The 15,028-nt window shown below is 33.6% G+C and overlaps 3 protein-coding genes across 8 annotated transcripts; all 3 read left to right on the top strand.

The window, feature by feature from the left end:
- Positions 1–1,907: 1,907 nt before the first annotated feature.
- LOC123228577 lies at positions 1,908–6,470 on the top strand. Of its 4 annotated transcripts, none has more exons than XM_044653984.1 (7): positions 1,908–2,242; positions 2,449–2,537; positions 2,669–2,804; positions 4,995–5,093; positions 5,242–5,367; positions 5,561–5,823; positions 5,946–6,470. In XM_044653984.1, exons 2-7 carry the CDS (start codon positions 2,481–2,483, stop codon positions 6,054–6,056), a joined length of 792 nt encoding a protein of 263 aa, XP_044509919.1. In that variant the 5' UTR covers positions 1,908–2,242; positions 2,449–2,480; the 3' UTR covers positions 6,057–6,470. The 4 variants fall into 4 exon arrangements, with proteins under 4 accessions (XP_044509919.1, XP_044509918.1, XP_044509917.1 ...); XM_044653983.1 differs by having other exon boundaries at positions 4,992–5,093; XM_044653982.1 differs by having other exon boundaries at positions 1,908–2,361.
- Positions 6,471–7,193: 723 nt separating this feature from the next.
- LOC123229439 (DPH4 homolog) lies at positions 7,194–12,679 on the top strand. Of its 2 annotated transcripts, none has more exons than XM_044655245.1 (4): positions 7,194–7,423; positions 8,242–9,340; positions 9,806–10,212; positions 12,327–12,679. In XM_044655245.1, exon 2 carries the CDS (start codon positions 8,275–8,277, stop codon positions 8,797–8,799), a length of 525 nt encoding a protein of 174 aa, XP_044511180.1. In that variant the 5' UTR covers positions 7,194–7,423; positions 8,242–8,274; the 3' UTR covers positions 8,800–9,340; positions 9,806–10,212; positions 12,327–12,679. The 2 variants fall into 2 exon arrangements, with proteins under 2 accessions (XP_044511180.1, XP_044511178.1); XM_044655243.1 differs by having other exon boundaries at positions 7,201–7,423; positions 8,239–9,340.
- An 812-nt stretch (positions 12,680–13,491) lies between these two features.
- LOC123229438 lies at positions 13,492–14,673 on the top strand. Of its 2 annotated transcripts, XM_044655242.1 has the most exons (3): positions 13,492–13,609; positions 13,838–14,021; positions 14,110–14,673. In XM_044655242.1, exons 2-3 carry the CDS (start codon positions 13,851–13,853, stop codon positions 14,569–14,571), a joined length of 633 nt encoding a protein of 210 aa, XP_044511177.1. In that variant the 5' UTR covers positions 13,492–13,609; positions 13,838–13,850; the 3' UTR covers positions 14,572–14,673. The 2 variants fall into 2 exon arrangements, with proteins under 2 accessions (XP_044511177.1, XP_044511176.1); XM_044655241.1 differs by lacking the exon at positions 13,492–13,609 and having other exon boundaries at positions 13,629–14,021.
- The last annotated feature ends 355 nt before the right edge of the window (positions 14,674–15,028 follow it).

The raw sequence follows: 15,028 nt of genomic DNA, 5'->3' as shown, positions 1-15,028 counted from the left end.
GCAGATGTACATCCAACATCTGACACGGCGTAACTATTTTGTCAGTAAGTCGAATCAGGATGATTTCAAATATCAATACTGGAAAATGCACTTTACCACATTATTTTTTTGTCAGTTTTGTGTGATAAAAGGTGGTTAGAAATTTGTTCGCTTCAAAAGTCCAAACTTATCTCTAACTTGTAACATATTGTAATTAAATATTTCATTAATATTAAAGATTACAAGGAAAAATAGGAGAGACATATAAAAATTAAATAATATTTTATATATACAATTTTATATATAAATAATGTATTATTATCTAATTAAATCATTAAAAATTAAAAATAAAATAATATTTAATTATATAATAATATATCATTATTTTTATTAATAAAAATTTTGAAAAAACTAAATAGTAATAGCCGATATTATAGTGTTTATATTATATATTTTTTTAATTAATTAAATTTACAAAAATGAAGTTATTGAAATCACTTGCACATATTTTCCATTTAAAATAGATTAAGTATTTTCGTTATGAAAATATTAAAAAAAAATGAAAAAGCAAAATAAATATAAAGTAGTTAATAGACATTAATGAAATGGTGACAATAATAAATTTAGAAAAAATACGAAAGACACTATTAGACAATCACTTACACGAGTTATTTAGTTCTTTTTAGTGGTTGAGTATATAAAAAATGGTTATCTCGATTCAAGTGTTGGATAAAATAACAATTTTTTAATTAAATACGGTAATTAATAATATAAAATAATTTTATATTGTTTGAAAATATAAATAAAATATTATCTGAAAAATTGATTTGCAATTTACAACCTTTGATTTTATTAATTTAAAAAAATTTTATATTAATAAATTAAAATAATTATTTTTTATTAATATAAAAGCAAGCCGACTTATTTAGAATTCAGTATGACATAACTCTATATATATAAGGTTGTATCATAGACCTTCCTTTTTTTGTGGGCTGATCCAATACAAAAATTCGTGACTATATAGATGTTAAATTCAAACTAATTTATCGTCATCTTTAAATAAAAATATAAAATATAATTAAAAAAAGAAAATTATTCATACAAAATGACTTTTATATTTTTAGAGAGTTTGATTTTTCAAAAACTAAAGATTTATAATTCCACCAGTCTTTCACGGAAAATTGTCTTTGGCCAAAACATAATCGTCTACTTTATTACACCTTGGCACTTGTTAGCATAGACTAGGGTTGAATTCGAATTGAGTTGAGTTCAGTTTATATATAGTAGAGTTCAAGTTCATTGAGCTCGTAGAAGTCAAGTTCAAACTCGGCTCAATTTTGATTCGGCTCATTTTAAACTTAAGTTTTTAACCATTTTGTTATTAAAATGACATCGTTTTAATACATATTAGTCAAAACGATATCATTTTGTATCAAAATTTTTAATTAAAAAATTTGACAAGTAGTTCAAACTAGACCGAACTTGCATAGGATTGACTCGTTTGAATCGAGTTTAAACTCCAATGGGTTTAGTTCGAATCCAACTCTAACATAGACTAAATGAGAGCTCGGTTGGGTGAAATAAAAATAAAAATAATATTATGTATATAATTTTTATGCATAAATAATAATTTATTATTATGTGATTAAATACTAAAAAATTAAAAATAAAACAAATTTTAATTATATTATAATATATATAAAAATTATAGATATAATCATATTATAAAAATAATAATAAATAATTATTTATAATATAAATTATTATTCATCAACAATAAAATTATATATATATTTAAATATATAATTATATATATAAATTTTATTTATTATTATATAATTAAATAATTTTAAATTACCAATAAAATTACTTTATAACACATCTTTGTATGCTTCAAATATATGTGTAGATAATATCAGTCAGTCATGAATAGCGTAACCACCTAATAATGGTCTCCAGCTAACAACAAAACACACCGTATTATTGTTAAATTCCATCCTCAAATTCCTCAGTAAGGCAAAAAGCCCAAATTAGCGACCAAACACGAACTCGAGCCGCGTGTTTCATAACAATCGATTATTGATTCATGCGATTTGTCTAACAAAATGGCCTGATAGATCTGTTCAAGAGACAAAAGCTTTTTGATTCGAGAGTGAGAGTACCGAGAGTGAGAGAGAGCCAGAGGGGCTATGGTGTGATGAAGTTTAAGGAAGCGGAAGGAGATGGCGAGAGGAGAGTGGGGATATCAAGGGAGGAGTAAATGGTGTCTTTCTTATAAGAAAACCACTCTTATTGTTTGTTCCATCAACATTGTTATTGCTCTCTACGTTCTTTGCTCAATCTATGGTTCTATTTTTGTTTTTTCCACCAATAATTTCAATTGTATGCCACTTTATTCCTCCTCTTATTGTTCTGGTTGCATTTCTGTTTCTTTTTTTTAAAAGAATGCTTGTTTTCTATTGCGTACAGTTGTAAAGTATACCCCAGATCAGATTAGGAAAATGGAAGAATCAATTCGGATTCGAAGAGCTAATGAACCAATAGAGCTTATTAAGTTGGTAAAACCCTGATACTAGATTTAGATAAATTGTTGCTTCTTACCAACATTTTTTATATTTTACTTTTAAGGTTCCTATTATTCCATAATCTGGGATTACCCAATGGAAATTCTGTTGCTAATGGCCATTAGGTAAAGGAATCAAAGCAAGAGTTTTCTAGAGAATACATGGTTGAATTGCCGCGGGCTGTTAAGCAGAGATTGACTGATGAGATCCTGCGGAGGTTGCAAAGCGTGAATGCAACTGAAAATGGAGATGCAGAAAGGGGTAGGTCCAGCAAAATCGATTGTATTTATTTTCTGAGTTATTTGCCATTGTCACATTGTTTTTATCTGTAACATATTGTATTCTTGTTAGTTGTATTTCAATGAGCATGGTTCATGTCCTTTTGGGAGTAAGTGTTCTGTGAAAGTGGGCACTGTGGTGCAAGATTAACCAATATTAAGTGCTTTATTTATAGATGTGGAAGGTGGAAATTTACTGAACTAGGAAATGCACAATATTTAAATTTGTATTTATCATAGTAATGTTATCTGAAAGGATTCATATCATGGTGATTGGGTGCACTACTATGATACCAACACTTTATGTTGGGGGCAAACATGAGTTTTCACTTTGTGATCAAGTAAAATAGATAACAAGAGGGCTATTATTGTGATAACAAATTGTTTCTTTTTAAATTAAAGAATTCATTTATTCTTTCTGGTTGAAGTTGAGTTTCATGGGAAACGTATTAATGGATATGAATGGAGAGCTCTCTGATAATATAAGAAACATCTATTCAGATGCCTGTTCTGATTGCCACTTTAATCTTTATATAGGTGATCTTAAAATAAATAGGTAAATGAAATCAATCTATTAGTTAACTTCTCAAAGTTACAGGCTTCTGAGAGCAGCATTAGGGCAGGGAGCCATTTGTTCAGTTATAAAAAAATTCATAATATACTCATAATGGTCCCTGCATGAGGTGTAAATATGAGTGAGCATGTTTCGAACTGAGATAGGGTTGTAACAAATAACTGTTTTCTAACAGTTTGGCCAAATAAGATCTGAGTTTCTTTTGCCAGATATAGGAATCCATGTGCTTCTTTTTGAGAATGCCATAAGGGGGCGTTTTGATTAGGTAATGTTTTATTATCAAAATAAGTAGATAATCTTGAAGATAGATTACTTAGGAGATTACTGGGTATAAATGATTACTATGTTTGATAAAATTTGGTAAAAATGGATAGGTATAAATAATTATTGTGTTTGGTTAAATCGACTTCCAAATCATCATTGCTCTAGTGAATAACTCAAGAAAATAAATCGATGGGACATAGAAGTACAAGAGAAAGAAACTAATTCTAAGCATCTCTCATAGGTTCACTAATCACTTGATTGACAGTTGGCGGGTTTCTTTGTATGTGTTGTCTGGAAAGAGGAGGACTCAATGATTATTCGTTCGCCGGAACCAGAAGTAAAAGTTTCGGTAGATAAGGATCCCATAAAAACTTCTTTCGAGGAATGGGCTAGACCGGGTCATTTTTCAAGCCCCTGAGAGATTAATCGGTGGTTCATTTTTGCATAATTTTTTCAAGCTACCTTAGCTATTGCCTCCAGCATTAGTATTAACAATTAAACATGGTCTGTATCCATTTATGACTGCTTTCTTCTCCCATCCTCATCCACCTCTGGATTAGCTACCTTGCTGCCCTTGTCACTGTTACCATAGCCTGAGTCACAACCACAGTGCTTGCTTACATTTCTTTTCCAATACAGTATATCAACCATATGTTTCAGCTGGTTTTCCATCAATATGAGGGCACTCTTTTGATTGTGCCATGCATCCAAGCCTAGAACTCACTTTTTATTCCTTTTTCACAATATTATTCAAATGATGGTTATGGATCTAGTTTGTACTCCTGCCTTATTCATCAGCTACTCATTGTCTTATCTGCATCTTTTTACTTTGTACTTCTCTTGTAAACCTTCATTGTTTTATGCTTCTGCTTCCTCCTGTGATACGTCACTTTAATCCGGGGCCTAACAAGTTATATGTTGTTATAGTTATGAAGTATTCCATGTCTCCCTTCCCATATGCATTACCCTTTCAGATATAAATACAAACACATTAGTGTTGGCTTAATTTGAAGCTGCATTGTTATTTTTATTATCATTTCGAAGAGCTGGAATTGCAAATATCAAAAACTGTACGTTGATGAAGTATTCATAAGTGTTTTGGCCATAGTGTCTTTACAAGCAATGTAAACATTGCTTGGGAGAGTAGGGATGTGTCGGGCAGTTTGAAAAGCCCATGGGTGCTTGATAATGTGGGTGATGAATATTTTGACAATACCTGATGGGCTCAAGGTTATATTTTTTCCAGAAGTGAAATTGTCATGACACTTGTGATTGTATTTATGTGTTGCGGCCTTCTTGCTACTCATGCTGTTATCATTTTCTTTTAATCAGCAGAAGCAGTTGAAAGGTGGCGTAAAGAAAAACTAGAAGAAGCCAGACAGTTGAGTGTTGGAAGACACGGAATAAATTCAAGTGATTTGCAAGAGGAAGCTAGTATGATCTATTCTTTCAGTCTTAAATATAATTTTTGTTGAATTTAAATCTACATTTTGTGAATCAATTTTAAAGATAAACCGGTATATGTAAAAGGAGCATTTTTGAAAGAACCTTGTTTTTACCTTTCTGAGTAACTGTTTTGTAGGAATGCTAGTAAGAGTCTTGGAGTCTGATTGGGATGCGCTCTCAGGAGAAATTGGCCTTTGGATACCCTCTGAAATCACTCAACGAGAACATGATAAACCTGAGGGTGCAGAAGAGGAAGAGCTTGGTAAGTAATTGATATCTCAATTTGTCAAATTCACCCCTCGTTCATTCTGAGAACTGAAGCAAGTTTTAGGATTTAAAATTTTTAATTTACTTGGCTGCCGCTGTATGGCTCCTCATGTTCCATTTTTAGGGAAAGCAAAGGAACATGGTGAGATTTGTCATCTACTCATTAAGGTGCACTTATTTCTCTGCAGAGGAAGAAATTTTGCCTGGCAGACCAGTTCCACGTGAGTGTAATGCTCAACTTCATACAGATTATGATGGTACTGCTGTCACATGGGGTCTTACACACCACCAAGAAAGTGCAGCTGACTGCTGTGAAGCTTGCTTAGAACATGCAAAGAGTGCAAAGCCAGGTGAAATGAAATGCAATATATGGGTTTATTGCCCAGCTGAGACAGGCTGCTATTCCCCAGATATCTATGAACATAAAAATCAGGAATGCTGGCTGAAATACGTAAGCATTGTCTTATGCTTATTTGCTCTCTAATATTTATGTTAGCTTTCTGTGAAGTTATAGTCTAATGCTACTTACTGAATTTGCAGTTTAATATTCCTTTCTCACTGATCATGATGCAGGCAGAGAAGCCCAGATTAAATTTTAAGGACAAGTATTCTGAATCATACAGAAATTCCCACCCAGCTGCACCTTTGTATGTTCCATGGGTGTCCGGAGTCATTACTCTGTGATTCATTTTGATAAAAGAGTGAGCGGTCAATCAAGCTGTATGTTGACCTGCAACCTCAACAATGTAGAGATAGCCATCAAGTTACGCATTCCTTGAAATGCTACGGAAACTCATCTAGTAACAACATTCAACTGAAATCCATGTCTCCTACTCTGAATTCGGACTTTGGTCTATTGTTCTCTGGGCTTATTTTGGTAAAGAGAATGGATTGGGAGTGTGATTTCATGACTATATATAACACTTTTTTTTTTTTTTTTTTTTTGTATTAGGTAATGTAATTAAATGGGCTTGGCAAAGATGATTCTAAATTGGGACATCTAATGCCAGAGCAAGGTGACATTCTAGAGAAACATTTAATGCCTATTTACCTTCTTGCAACTGTTTTTAATTTTAATTTTATTGGTTTTGGCTTATAGTATGATTGTCAACGCTTAATGTCGTGGTATCCAGATGATAAATAAAACTATGTGTATAAATATATTTTAAAGTTTATAATTGGGTGATGTGATTATTTATTTTTTCTTTCAATTAGATTATCATTGAACTCTTGTAAGAAAATATAAATTAGACATTTGAATTCGGAATGATCCAACATTGCCTGGGAAGCTTATGTCAAATATTGACAAGGAGAATCTGTGCTAATGAAAATCAAGCCTAACAAAATTCTGCTTAAATAAGACAACTTTAATTAGCTTTTTATTTTGTGTTACACATTTGGGTAACTTTTAAATATGACAACTTTAAATTATTTTTTAAATTTCTTTTTCTCATTAATTCATAAGATAAAATTATTTTTAAATATGAATATTTAAAATTATTTTTAAAAAACTTTGGATCTGGCTCTTATTACATTTTCGTTCAATTATATGTCATGATATTAATTTTGTCCAATATTAATATTATAATAATACACACAGCAAAGCCAAAGTTTTTTGATATTTTAATTATAAACAAAATAAAATTGGATATAATTAAGAGCAATGCTTACTCTCTCTCTCTCTATATATATATATATATTAAATATATAGATAATATTTAATTTATTTTTAATTTAAAATAATTTAAATTATTGATATATTATTTATATATCATAATTATATTTTAAAAATATGTTTGTATAATTTTATTGGGTAATATCGTTTCCATTCCATAAATTCCCATCACCCTTTTGCCCGCATGTTCTAAAGAGCCAAAAAAAAAAAAAAAAAAACCCTAAAAAGTGTTGCTCAGGCGTTTTCTAACATTTTCTCCAATTCTTGAAGTCTTTAATTGAAAAAACTCCCTCATCCAAAATCCTATTCAAAATCTTACTCATCTCAGTTTGAAGTCAAACAACGCGAGAAAAGTATTAAGCATCATCAGATTCAGGTATGCATGTTTTATGCAAAGAGTTATTTATTGACATGTCTTAGTATGTATTTTTTCGTGGGTTTGTGGGTTTTTTTTTTTTTTTCTGGCGAAATTAATGGAAGTTGAAATTGTTAGTTTTCCTGAATTGTTTGTTAGATCGTGGAGACTTTGTGGTGTATAAGAGATGTTTGCTGGCATGCTTGTGCGAGGTTTTGTGGTAATTAGTTTGAGCGAACAGAAATTAGTTTGACCTTATGATTGGCATTCTAAGGATTTGTGCTGGCTTATTTTTATGTTGTTGATGAGGTTTTCTACTGTGGGTCCTAAAAGTTACTAGATGATATTGTAGAAAGGTCCTGTTAGTGTTTTGGCAGGAAGACACTGCAAACCTAACTAAATTTATTTATCTATTAAGATTTGTAAAAATTGGAGAGAAGTGATGTTTGTTAGTTTAGGCTACCTTTAGAATGTATTTAATGTATTTTGGTTGTTCTTGAGGTTCTAAATTTCTGTGTTATTTTTCTTTTAACCATGAAAATTGGTTATAGTTGCTAAGTACTCTGTTATTTCTGTTTATATATGAGTTTAGTTGTGGATCTGTGAAAGCAATTAGCAGAATTCAATAATACAAACTTCGTCAAAAGAACTGATCATATGTTTGCAGGGAATTAGAAAAACTTTGATGATGCAAACTCTGTTGAGCAAAATATTTCTCTTATGTGTCCACGAGTTTTGTTTTTAAGTGATTTCTGTTGTTCTAATGAATGTTTTGATGTTGTTATGATTTCTTTCTATTAAATTTCATGCAATTATTGTGTTGATTTCATTTGTAGTAGTGAAGCTGATCTAAGGACAATTGTGATCCAATAATGCTCTTAGCTGAAAGCACCATCTTGGAAACCCACTATGATATTCTGTCAGTGAGAGAAGATGCAAGTTATGAGGAAATCCGTACAAGCTATCGATCTGCCATTCTTAATCATCATCCTGATAAATTGCATGGATCCGAGGCATCTGAAGAACGCGATGACAGATTGGGAGATAGATTTCTTGAAGTACAGAAAGCTTGGGAAGTCCTCAGCAATTCTAGATCACGAGCAATATATGATAGTGAACTGAGAGCTTCAAGACAGGATACGGCTGCGGCAGAGGATGTTAACTTAGAGGATATGACGGTTGAAGACGATGGAGAAGTAGTTGAACTATATTATCAATGTCAATGTGGGGATTACTTTTCAGTTGATTCTCTAGAGTTGAGTAAAATAGGATACACAATCTTAAAGAATGATAAGATGATTTCTGTTCAAACTTTGAATGCTTCACCAGCATCGGTTATTCTTTCATGCGGATCTTGTTCACTGCACCTTCGATTATTGATCAGAGGTTCTGGTTGACAAACATTTGTGATTTATGAATTTCATTTTATTATTAATTTTGGTTCATTGGCTTTGTACTTGTGCCTTAATTGTTATGTAATAATTACAAACTGCTTTGATCTATACTAATCTCTTGGAACCGGAGACTCTGAAGTTTTAGCCCCTTGTGCTGAATAATGTTGCGGCAGGTACTGAGTAATGTTGTGGCCTTCAGGGGAATTTCTTCTTCCGGGTTTCTTTGAAAGGGTTGTTTAGCCGTTTGTGCTGCTATTAAATTCTATAAATGAAGCTCCAATTAAGATGATGCAGTCAGAAGACAGCGTCATTTCCAGTGTATTTAAGATTTTCAGCATTAATTTTTTTAATCAGATTGAGGCAATTAAAAAACACGAACCTCTTCTCGTTAAGTAAGAAAAGTCCCGGGCCTTGGGTGGGCTGGGCCATTGCGAATTCGTTGTTAACGAACACGGCTAAAATGGGAAAGTTTGGTGCTTCTCGTAGGGGATCAGCTTTGTACTGAATACTGATTCCCGCGAATAAGTCAACAGGTTTATCCAAGGTATGAATTTCTACCGATTTTTATTCACCAACAATTTTGGTGTTAATTGTACATCTTCGGTTTTTACTTCTGTGTTTATTCCGATGAACGAACAGAGATAACAATATAAATTGAAAATATCTTTAATCGAGATGCGAGCTTGTTGGCTTATGATTATTATTACTTTTTTAAGCAGTTTCAGAGACTAAATTTGCGAATGATAAAGATTATCAACTCAATAAGCAGACGAGTAATTTTTAATTATCGCAATTATCTCGTGCATAGTTTATATTTGACAGAAGTTTTAGGATCCTCTTGGGCTTTCAAAGCTTTGGAATTTCTGGTTTGGGAAAAACTAGTTTTGGGGTCAATTTTGTTCAATACAATGGGCCACTATTTTTTAATTCGAACTTCAACATGGATATTCAGATTTCTGAGTCATTACTGTGAAAAACCTTTCTTCTAAGTCTACATTGGCAATCACAGCTTAAAGGAGAGATGGGATCTGGAGGTGGGTCTTTGCCTTGGAGTGTGTTTGATGGCGTGAAGATTATCCCATCAACGCCTGAAGCCCTTATGGCTGAGATTAACACAGCAATTACTAATCTTGAATACGCTCGTGCTACTGCTTGCCTTGCCTCTCCCTCATCCTTGTCAAAGAACTTCAACTCGGATGGAAATGTCACTTCACAATATGATGCAAAGATGGCAGATGAGGCTTATAAGGCAGGATGTGCAGCATTGGCTGCTCGCAAGCTCGACGAGGCTCTTCACTCTTTAAACCTTTCTCTTTCCAAATGCCCACCTGACAAGACCACTGCAGTTGCTAAGCTTCAGTCTCTCATTTCTCTAACATCTCAGCAGCTTCAGAAGTCTCCTCACTGAATTAGCTGGTACCTTTTACTCTTTAATTTTAGAAGATAATGGAGTTTATGATATTTGTCTAATATGGTATTAGCTTTATGTTTTAGTAGTATGTTTGTGTAAACTGATTCTGAATTTATGAACAACTCTCTGTTTTCTAAGAACTCATCGTCTTGATGCTTTTTTGTACATAATAATATTAGTTTCTCCTGTTACATGTGCATTTCTCTGGTGATTAAGAAAGTTCTTCTGAGAAATATTAGAACCCCTCTGTATGATTCAATTTAGTTGCTTTATCTAATTGTAAAACCTTTAGCAATATTCCATAACTGAACAAGATCATTTTGCTGTTAGTGAGGTCTTTTTGAGAGAATAACAGAGGGATCATTTGGTTTGCAAATACTTTAAATAACTTGTGTAAAGATTTGGCAAGTTGACTGAAGATGTCTTCCTTTTTGGCCTCTCATTAGATTCTAAGGCTTTTGTTGGAATGCACAGTTGTGTTTCCTATGGTGTGTTTGATCAGGGAGGCAAGTCAATGGTGAACAAAAAATTATATATGAATATTTACTTTGATTTACAGAATGTAGTTGAGGATTGAAACTCTTGTAAGAAGGGGTACACAAAGTAAGGGACGATTATATTACAAGGTTGAGGATTATGTGATACTTTCCAGTTCATCTTGTATCCAGCTAAGTTTCTCCTATTTGTGTTATCATCCTGCAGAATCCACCCAAACACACAATATTCCTGCCCAAATAATGCACACACATAACAATTCACACAATCTCAACTGAATTTCTATATATCTCGAATCCAACTACACCTCAATGTTTATCAAAAATAAGAGAACATAAGATGAATAGCATTAAAGTGAAATGAAAATATTCTGGCAACAGAGTTGCCAGATCCTCCCAAGTTAATGTCCCTTTTTCCAAGCTTCTTCGTACTTCATTCCTGCGCCTTTTCTCTTTCCTTTTCCCATTTATATGGTTGTTTGTCTCTTCATTCCATCTTCCTTGTGTCCTCCACATGTGCCATCTTTTTTACCACCTTTTTAGCCGATTCCACCTCACCACGCAACATTTGTCCTTGACCCTTGCCCTTATTCCTCTTTTGGTACGCCTTAGTAATAAGTGGCCAAACAACCCGCAGAATCCACCCAAACACACAATATTCCTGCCCAAATCACACACTCAACAATTCACATAATCCAGCAAATGAGATTCTGAAACAACCTCAACCAAATTTCTATTCCAACCCAACTACACCTCAGTGTTTAGCAAAAATAAGAGAACATAAGACAAATGGTAGTAAAGTGAAATGAAAATATTATGGCAATAGAGATGCCAGATCATCCTAGGCCAATGTCCCCTTCTTCAAGTTTCTTCCTAATTCATTCTTGCTCCTTTTTTCTTTCCTCTTCCCTTTTCTGTGGTTGTTTGTCCCTTCATTCCATCATCCATTTTGTGTTCTCCACTCGTGCAATATTTTTTTATCACCCTTTTAGCTGATTCCACCTCATCACACAACAATTGTCCTCTACCTTGGCCTTTTTTCCTCTTTTGGTACACCTTAGTAATAGGTTGCCTAAAAGTTGCCTCAAACCTTTTGTGACATTCTAACCAGAAGCCAGCTCTATCATCTTAGTCTTTTATTGGCTGGTTAATGTGTATTGAATTGCTTTCGATTGTTAGAAGACACTGTGGTGCAGTTGGGTGTCTGGGGCACTTGTCAAGTTGAAGTTTTATGAGTGAAAGACTGGTAATTCCAAATGTTAGATGTTGAAGTTTAAGCTTTATGTGTTACGAGGTAATTAGACCAACAATAATAAGTTACAAAAGTTTCACATGCTGCAAAGGCAATGACAACTCTAGTTTCATTGTTACTTGATCTTGTAACAAAATTTCATTTATAATATGTAGCACTATAAACTAGTATCTAATCATAGTAAGGCATAAATAATATTCCTTTCATGTTTTCTTTGCTAACTTGTCCCCCACTGGTATATAATCTTTTGTGGAACCTAATTCATTCATCAAGGTTTTGTGAGGTCAGAGTAGATTACTTTTATCTCCTTTTTAACATGAAATATGCACATTTGGTTGTCCAATTGCTTGTTAACATAATTTTCAATTGACAGGATATTCCATGTGATGATTCATGTATGGGAGAAGGGAGGGAGGGGAAGATGCTGCCAGTGACCTTTTCAAAACCGATTAAAGTTGGCATTAGAACTACTATGCTATAAGGTCATATCTACTTGCTTGCATTTTACACTTTGCTTTGGTCTGCATAACTGGGCGCGAGCACCATTCAGCTGGTTGCACTGTTGTACATATGAAAGGTTGAATCAGGGATAAGATTTATATGATGTATGATTCTGGAATATAATCATGATGATTGTTGTCTTGGATCAGCTCCTGTTGTTCACCTAGGTAGTGAATTCCTCTGTGCATAATCTTCTTCTTTGAAATATAAGTTTAAATTCACAAAGGAATGCACCAAGTTGGAAGCAAATGATTCCCGTTATCTCAAGGTTAAGGATGTCTTATGCTTTTAATTGTAATTAAATATGAAACAAACTGCAGTTCAAGGAAGCAATTCTGTGGGGAATGATGCCTCTGCTTTAGCCTTTAGCGATCGGATAAGACCTTACACAATTGACATCTGAACTTAACGCAATATATTTGTAAATAGTACCTGACAGTCTGGTTGTCAAAGTCATTTTTGGAAGAAGCATGTATCCTTGGAAGTTTGAATCTTGAAAGAGATGGATTAGGTTAGCAGTTGTCTGCCCAAAACTATGTTTCCCAAAAGAGCACAGCCATGGAATTATTTCCGAATACACGTTTGATTCATGTAGTAATTTGCTTTTTCAACCTACTTTGATCGAACCACTTTATCCTGGCTAACCATAATTTTAATGAAATCCTCGCAACGTCATCCTGGTTAACCATAATTTTAAGGAAATCCCCGCCTTTTGGCTATAAAAAGTTACTGTTCATTTGGTAAAGGTGCGTGTTAGCAAGTTCATGTGAGGTCTTAATTATCAGTTTAAAAAGGTTTCAAAAGTGCCGCACTGCATCATGACTCTTGGAAAATTATCACAATGAACAGCAACTAAACAGTCCACTTACAATAAATGCTTGCTGAACTTAGTGGTTCCACCATTTCAACTTTAATGGAAAAAAGAAAAAGCTATGATGGGTGGTTGATGTGAGGAAGTGAAGAAAAAGGTGATAAAGACATCACATTTTTATTATCAGATTCAGTTGGTGCCTGATCTTGTTACTCCAGTCTTGGAAGAAAAAAGGTAAGTAGAGTGATATTTTTCTATTTGTTTGCCCAAGAATATTTGCAGAATTGAAATGGATTGCTATTGTTTCCATGGAGTTCTACCAGATTTTGTCGTTTGCAGTGTTGGTAGGTACCATGTCTTAGTTCTTCATGACTTCAACTTGAAGTGTAAAACTTCAGATTGGCTATGGAGTAAGAGTCAAATAAATTGACACTTTGAAGAAGTGAATAGGAACTTTGGCTTAACCCCAAAGAATTTTAAAAACATTGTTTTAAACAAGCCGCAAGGCCACTATCAACTTTGAATCAATTATAAATACAGCTGAAGCCAATTTTAATTGCTTATTTCAACAGCTAATTCTTCAACATGAGTGCTTTTTACCATGGAGAGCCACCGCAGCAGGACTCTAAGAGAAGCAAATTCCTTGCCATGGTTTTGAAGATTGTGTTTTCAAATTGCCATAGCGGCAATGGACAGTTTTCGCCTTCGAGTACGGAGGAGGATTATCAAACAGCCGATTTTGATCATGAACTGGAAGTACTCACTCTTCACACTAGCAAATTTGATTTCTAGCTTTTGTTTTCTTTACAACAAATCTATGAGTGTTTCTTTGGGTTTTCAACAGGTGGTTGTTTCAGAAATCCGAAGCCGAGCAATGGAGAAGTTGAGACGCAGGCCTTTTCCCATGACTGATAGCTTTTCCTGGGTCCTTTCACCAAGAAGCAGAGAATTGTACTTAAAGGCACATCAACAAAAAGATGATGACGATGAAGAAGAAGAAGAAGAAGAAGAAGACGCAAGAGATGAATATTTTTCTGTTGGGAGCTGTTTCTCTTGCTACTCAAGTGCTCTGAGCAGGGAAGCTTATTACTCAGTGAAGACAAACTTCTCCTGCTTCAGTCCAAGCTTGAATGGGCTTGATTTTCGGGATCTCCGGCGGTCTATAATTCAAGAACTGTGTTTTTGCGAAGGATGGCCATTTGGCCTCTGCAGGAGAGCTGTGTTACTACCACCTCTACCCAAGTCGCCATCCGAATCTTGGTCATGGCGTAAAGGCTCGAGAATTGCTAAGATTTCTTGTCTTTAGGATTTTATCTGTTTTCTTATTCCTTTGGTTTCTTGAGCTTATCGATGGAAGCTGACCTACTCGCTTAAGAATAATAAACAGCCTAAAAAGGCAGTTCAGGCAGTGAAGTCTCTCACGTTTTAACCATCAGTAGGAAAAACGCACACAAATCGACCAATTATTCAGCTTTTTGGAGCACTGTTTTTGCCATCTAATAAGTTTAACATGTCTGGCGTCAACATCCAGCACAAAACATTCCTCCCTTTGTTAAGAAGTAATATTAGATGTAATAACAAATTATATAAACTTATTTATATAATATGATACAATAATTTCTAATTAGATGATTTTAAAATAAAAAACAAAACAATTATATTACTCAATTCCAAACTGTTATTTTAACTTATATAAATAAATTTGTACGATTTGTTTATTTCTCCTTAAGATACTATAGGTAATCCCAAGAGTTGGAAATCTT

This window comes from Mangifera indica, chromosome 11 (assembly GCF_011075055.1).
Source record: "Mangifera indica cultivar Alphonso chromosome 11, CATAS_Mindica_2.1, whole genome shotgun sequence".
In the NCBI taxonomy this organism is placed as follows: Eukaryota; Viridiplantae; Streptophyta; class Magnoliopsida; order Sapindales; family Anacardiaceae; genus Mangifera; species Mangifera indica.
Note: the sequence above shows the minus strand (reverse complement) of the source record. Positions and strands in the feature narration are given on the sequence as shown.